A 7,061-nucleotide genomic window follows, 5' to 3' on the forward strand; every position below is an offset into this window, starting at 1 on the left:
GTTCATCTATTTCTCTAGATATTTTTTCCACCTTTCAATCATATTTTCGTTTTTTACTTTCAGGGGAAAGAATCTAAATCAAGGCCCACAACTCCACGTTATTAAATAGCCTCAGTTTTTAATCAACATGGCTAAACCATCTATATTAACGTTCAACGGATAAAAAATATATTATTTTGTTTGCCAAGTCGACGTCACAGCGGATCTCACAATTGTAACCACTATAGGTAGCCTCTGGTAGCCAATGTGTTACTGGCAGTAGAGGTAGCCAGATAGATGTTTTAGGGCTGCTGCCATTACGATAACGAAAGTGATCTCCTGACAACAAAAGAGCCACTGACCCCAGGAAGTCTTTCCACAACACAGACCCCCCCCGGTAGACTAACCCAAAAGACCCCAAGTCTGACCCCTGACATCCAACCCAATAAAGTTTGACCACTGCGAGACTGTCCCAACCTGAATTGACCCCCGTAAGTCTGACCCCCAACCAGAACTGACCCCCGCAAGTCTGATCCTAACCTGAACTGCCCCCCCCCCCCTCCGCAAGTCTGACCCCCCCAACCTGATCTTACCCCCGTAAGTCTGACCCCGAACCTGAATTGACCCCCGTAAGTCTGACCCCCAACCTGAACTGACCCCCACAAGTCTGACCCCCCCCAACCTGAACTGACCCCCACAAGTCTGACCCCCCCCAACCTGAACTGACCCCGGTAAGTCTGACCCCCCCCCCCCGCAACCTGAACTGACCCCCGCAAGTCTGACCCCCAAACTGAACTGACCCCCGCAGGTCTGACCCCCCCCCCCCCCACACACACAGACCCGACCCCCCACGCAGGTCACGTGGTCCAGAAATGATGCCAGTGACTAGCAACCTGAACCTGAATGTCAACGTGACCCAGGGCGACACGTCACTGCACGAGACCGGAAATGAGGAGAGCAAGCTCATCCTCTTCGTCTGCTGGGGCATCCTCCTCCCCCTCATCGCCGCCATCGGCCTCGTCGGCAACATCCTCACCATGATCGTCCTCTGGCGCAAGGAGATGCACTCCACCACCATCCTCTACCTCAGGGGGCTGGTCGTCACCGACACGGGCATTTTGATTGGCTCGGTCATCACGCTCACCCCAATCAGGTAGGTCATCACGCTCACCCCAATCAGGTAGGTCATCACGCTCACCCCAATCAGGTAGGTCATCACGCTCACCCCAATCAGGTAGGTCATCACGCTCACCCCAATCAGGTAGGTCATCACGCTCACCCCAATCAGGTAGGTCATCACGCTCACCCCAATCAGGTAGGTCATCACGCTCACCCCAATCAGGTAGGTCATCACGCTCACCCCAATCAGGTAGGTCATCACGCTTACCCCAATCAGGTAGGTCGTTTGTTAGGTCATCACGCTCACCTCTATCAGATAGGTCATTAGTTAAAGTCATCACACCCCAATCAGGTAGGTCATTTGTTAGGTCATCACGCTCACCCCAACCAGGTAGGTCATCACGCTCACCCCAATCAGGTAGGTCATTGGTTAGGTCTTAAGGGTCACCCCAATCAGGTAGGTCATGTTTAGGTCATCATGCGGACCCTAATCGGGTAGGTCATTTGTTAGGTCTTAAGGGTCACCCCAATCAGGTAGGTCATTTGTTAGGTCATCAAGTTCATCCCAATCGGGCAGGTCATTTGTTAGGTCATCACGCTCACCCCAATCAGGTAGGTCATTGGTTAGGTCATCACGCTGTTCCCAATCAGGTAGGTCATTGGTTAGGTCATCACGCTCACCCCAATCAAGTAGGTCATTGGTTAGGTCATCACGCTGACCGCAATCAGGTAGGTCATTTGTTAGGTCTTAAGGGTCATCCCAATCAGGTAGGTCATTTGTTAGGTCATCACGCTGACCCCAATGAGGTAGGTCATTTGTTAGGTCATCACGCTCACCCCAATCAGGTAGGTCATTTGTTAGGTCATCACACTGACCCCAGTCAGGTAGGTCGTTGGTTAGGTCATCACGCTGACCCCAATGAGGTAGGTCATTTGTTAGGTCATCACGCTCACCCCAATCAGGTAGGTCATTTGTTAGGTCATCACGCTCACCCCAATCAGGTAGGTCATTTGTTAGGTCATCACACTGACCCCAGTCAGGTAGGTCGTTGGTTAGGTCATCACGCTGACCCCAATCAGGTTGGGTATTTGTAGGTCATCACGCGGACCCCAATCAGGCAGGTCATTTGTTAGGTCATCATGCTGACCTCTCCACGTGATCACGCTCATCCCAATCAGGTAGGTCATTTGTTAGGTTATTGGCTCATCCTCATTTCGTACAGATCGTTCGTTCTCAAATCGGTACGGTAATTAGCTTTCTATTCGCTTAAGAATCAGGTAGGTCAATAGGTCCTTACTCATGTCAATAGATCTTCATTCAGGAAGATCATTGGCTTAGTCTCCCTTGCTCATTCTGGTTAGGCAAGCCATCGTCTGACGGCAAGAAGGTCAATTGCCCAATCCGATTGGTCAAGGGCTCGTGGCCCTCTCCCTCACACCTCTCCCTCACACCTCTCACACGCACTCCCATCTGACCTATCTCCAGTATCTGGCATAAATCAATGTCGGATAATTAGGAGGCGCACAAGCAGAAAGGTCAAGGGTCTAATTAGTGCGATGGGGAATTTTTTTTTTCATTATAAAAGACTGAAATTGTAAGTTTCAAATTAGGGTTTTTAACTATCTATCCTACCGCTGCTAGTCTATTGTACCCATTAACTTATTTTTAGATTTCTTAACACACAGTCATAAAATACAGACAGAAAGAACAAAACAATAGACAGACAGAGAGACATAGACAAAGAGACAGACAGACAGACAGACAGACAGACAGACAGACAGACAGACAGACAGACAGACAGACAGACAGACAGACAGACAGACAGACAGACAGACAGACAGACAGACAGACAGACAGACAGACAGACAGACAGACAGACAGACAGACAGACAGACAGACAGACAGACAGACAGTCAGACAGACTGACAGACAGACAGACAGACAGACAGACAGACAGACAGACAGACAGACAGACAGACAGACAGACAGACAGACAGACAGACAGACAGACAGACAGACAGACAGACAGACAGACAGACAGACAGACAGACAGACAGACAGACAGACAGACAGACAGACAGACAGACAGACAGACAGACAGACAGACAGACAGACAGACAGACAGACAGACAGACAGACAGACAGACAGACAGACAGACAGACAGACAACTGAATTACAACCCTACACCACAATGACCCGCACGCTTTTGATTATTTATTTTTTTAAATTTCAGCTGCGCCAACTACCTGCAAGGTCAAGCCCTGATGTACTTCAGGGACAGCGTGTACCCCCTGATGTACAGCCCGGCCTACTACATCATCATGTCCCTACAGCAGTGCAACGTCTGGATCACGGTGGCCGTCTCCATGGAGCGCTACGTGGCCATCTGCCACCCGTTCCGCGCGGCCCGGCTTGTCACGCGGCGGAAAACCATCCTCGTCATGATCACGATCGTGATCCTCTCCTTACTCTACAACATCCCCCACCTCTTCGCCTACCAAGCCACGCCCTGCGCCAAACTCCCAGACTCCTCCCCAGTCCAACAAGCGACTCCCCCGAGCTCCGCCGCAAGAACGTGCCTGCGAATCGGAGACACGGATTTCGGTACGACGGAACTCTACAAGCGGTACCGGACGGTGATGTACAGCATCATCATCTACGTGGTGCCCTTCCTGGCGCTGGTCGTGCTCAACACGTTCCTCATCAAGGAGCTGATGACCATGCAGCGGCGGCGCTCCGGCACCAACATCCACGAGGAGAACGAGGCCAACCTCAGCCTCGTTCTCGTCCTCATCGTCATCGTCTTCATCTTCTGCCAGACCCCCGGGCTCATCTCCCAGTTCGACGTCATCAGCACGGACGTGTTCTTCTGCTGGTTGGCTGTCAGCAACCTCCTCTTCGCTACAAATTCTGCTGTTAATTTTCTCATCTACACGGCGTTCGGGAGGAAATTTCGACGCGTGCTGTTGCGTATTTTCCGGCGCGTTTGCAACCGGAAACGCGGGGCGTTTCAGTCAAGCTACCGGACGACCTTGTACACAAAGCACGATCTGGAATCTTCCAGCCTGCGTGAGCACTACTGCTCGTCTCTGAGGTCGCTGCGGTGTCATAAGAACGACCAGAAGTCGCCGGATAAACCAGAGTCGCTTCCCTTACAGGAAACCATGGCAACGAAGGACTGCGTACCGGATGGTAAGAATCTCCAGGAAGTGACGAATGTCAAGGACGTCATCGAGAGCAAAGGTCAAGAAAATCTCGAGTCATGTGATAGTTTTAAGCGTCTCTCGTTCAACGGGATGGACTTCCGGCTTCAAGAGGGGGTTGACTGCCGGCTTCAAGGTGCACCACAGAGGCAAAACGGCGCTAGCTGCCGGCTTCAAAGTGTTACCGACTGCCGGTTTCAAGACGGGGTCGACTGCCGGCTTCAATGTGCACCACAGCAGCAAAACGGCGCTAACTGCCGGCTTCATTGCGTGTCTGACCAGCACAATGGCGATACTTGCCGGCTCAGTGAAGTGTAGAGTGTCGAAAATCTGCCGGCTCGACAGTTAAAACACTTCATCACCACTGCGGAGTTCACACCTGCCGGTTTCACGATACCGAAGATCAGCTTTCTAATGCTGACGTTAACCGGCTTTTACACAGCGTGTGTGTGTGTGGAAGCCTGCTTGACAACGTTTGGGTGGCGTTTAGTGAGTGATAGCCTAACCCATGCTGATACCCGGTGATGTCATGACGTGTCAGTAACTGCTGACATCAGATGAGGTCATTATGTCTGTTACTGTTGACACCAGATGATGTCATCACGTCAATTACTGCTGAAATAACTTCATGTCATACACTTATGTCACTTTTGATTAACACGGATCCTGTCAAATAAGTTGTCGTATGTCTTCAAGGTCACTGACCTTCAAAAGGACTTCATACACTGGCGGCACCATAGAATAGCACCCGACAGTATGGAATTCTGTATGGGTGCTACCAGACAAGGGTTCTCAAAGTCTGCTGCCAGCCCCTCTGTATAGCCAGACATTGGGAATAGAACCTGGTTTAAAACTCGATACAATTTTTAAAAAAAAACAGAAATAATTTCAAACGGTGTTTTAAAATATCAGGATGAAACTCGTATCGTTTCGAACTTCTGTTTTCATCAGAAAAAAAAAACGCTGTACATTTGTAAAAAAAATGTTTTTTTTTTTTTTATGGTAGATCTGAGATTTTGATTAAAATCTAACAAGGAGATTTGAATATTTAAAAATGTTGACGACCTACTACAGGCTAGCAAGAGGTCCAGGAAGACCTAATAAACACGAGGCAGGACCTGGAGACTGTGTTTGTGGTTACCTGGACCTTTGACCTTGCGCCCTGTGTGTATTGGGGAGTGACGATTGAACTACTCACTCTGATAGCAATAACAGAAGGCGTTTGGAGTAGTTGTGTGCAGGCGATTGGAGGATTGATAGGTGACGTCATGCGTCAGTCACGTGTCACAACAATTATGTCACACAGTCACATTACAACAATTATGTCACACAGTCACATTACAACAATTATGTCACAGTTAGTCACAAAACATTTGGGTTGTTATAATTAGTCATGGTATACGTGACATGTCACAGTGAGTCACGATATACGCTGTATGTCACATTTAGTCACAGTACACCAGACCTACTTTGTCACACATTTAGTCAGGGTATGTGTGATATGTCATATTCGTCAGTCACATCCCTGCTACAGACTGTCACAAAAACCAAATCTGCCCCCCACCCCCTCTCAGCATGACGTCACCTATGGAAGCAATGTTTCTTCCAGACTTTTTTCTCCGGGGGGGGGGGGGGGGGCACTTGAAATTTTCGGGGGGGGGGGGGGCGGTAGACTTTCTTCGGGGTTAGGGGGAGGGGTGGACTGTTAAAAGTATATATTTTCTATATAAATTATATAAATTTCATTTCGTTCGGGGGGGGGGGGGGGGCGGTAAATGATGAAGAAATGCCTGGAAGAAACTCTGTATGGAAGCCACCTATTTAATCCTGCTAAAAATGTGTTCGTGTATTTAAATGTTCTGATTGTACACAGAATTAAATTTTGTATGTTTCTAAATATTGGTTGTAGTATTCATTTCTTAATGCACTATAACAAAGATATAACAAAAATTATAACAATAGTTGTTACAACATTATAACCCAAATTTAAGCAGCTTTATTACAGTCTCTCCACCTTTAAAATAAAATTTAAAAAAAAAACTCATTTCGGACCTGATGGATTATAGATGAAGTAGAGTTCACCTATATACGTGGCCACAACCAGGGAATGGACCATTCTATACCCAACATCCTTTCGTTTTCTCCGACTCATGCTGGGCACCCGTTAGAGCTCGATTAACTCAAGCCCAGATTGTAACTAGTGACATTATTTGTTTTTTTTTAAACACTTTTATTTTCAATAAAACAAATTACAACATGTTTGTGAATGTTGATAGAAGCAATCAGGAATTTTAAAGCAACAAAATTTACATACAAGTGGTAAGGTAATAATTATTTACATAATGGCAAATACGTGATGGAGCTAACTTTTATATGCTCAAAAAGCAAAGGGGAGGGGGGGGGGGACAATTGTAGGGGGTTAAATTAAAATAAATAATTTTTTATTTAAAATAAACCGGGAGTGATCTCCCCTAAACTTTCTCGAGTGTTCTTATATAAAACAACAGAGGATGGCAACTCGGGATATAGACATGATTTTTAATCCATTTTAAGTACTTAAACTTTTAAAAATAAATAGAATCACGTAGAAAAAGAATTGCACACCAACTGAACGCCGCGTTGCCGAGTCGGCAAAAGCTCATGGTTGATACATTCGAAAAAGTCTCGCGTTCAACCCTCTGGCAGATAAGGCTCGATCCCTTCCAACACTAAAAATTAAGAACGAAGCCGAAGAAGAAGAACTGAACGCCAAATAAAA

General features: G+C 47.4%; 1 protein-coding gene across 1 annotated transcript; it reads left to right on the plus strand.

Moving 5' to 3' along the window:
* Positions 1-829: 829 nt before the first annotated feature.
* Positions 830-5,892, plus strand: LOC131927450 (FMRFamide receptor-like). The gene is made up of 2 exons (XM_059283137.1): positions 830-1,132; positions 3,334-5,892. The coding sequence occupies exons 1-2, from the start codon at positions 852-854 to the stop codon at positions 4,619-4,621; spliced, it is 1,569 nt and encodes a 522-aa protein (XP_059139120.1). The 5' UTR covers positions 830-851; the 3' UTR covers positions 4,622-5,892.
* Positions 5,893-7,061: the final 1,169 nt, after the last annotated feature.

Source organism: Physella acuta, unplaced genomic scaffold, assembly GCF_028476545.2.
Source record: "Physella acuta isolate Inbredline_101_S28 unplaced genomic scaffold, ASM2847654v3 ptg001401l, whole genome shotgun sequence".
NCBI lineage: Eukaryota > Metazoa > Mollusca > Gastropoda > Physidae > Physella > Physella acuta.

Coding starts and splice junctions, on each gene's coding strand:
- LOC131927450 (XM_059283137.1), top strand. CDS start 852: ATGATGCCAGTGACTAGCAACCTGAACCTGAATGTCAACGTGACCCAG. Junction 1,133..3,333: donor ATCACGCTCACCCCAATCAG/GTAGGTCATCAC, acceptor TTTAAATTTCAG/CTGCGCCAACTACCTGCAAG.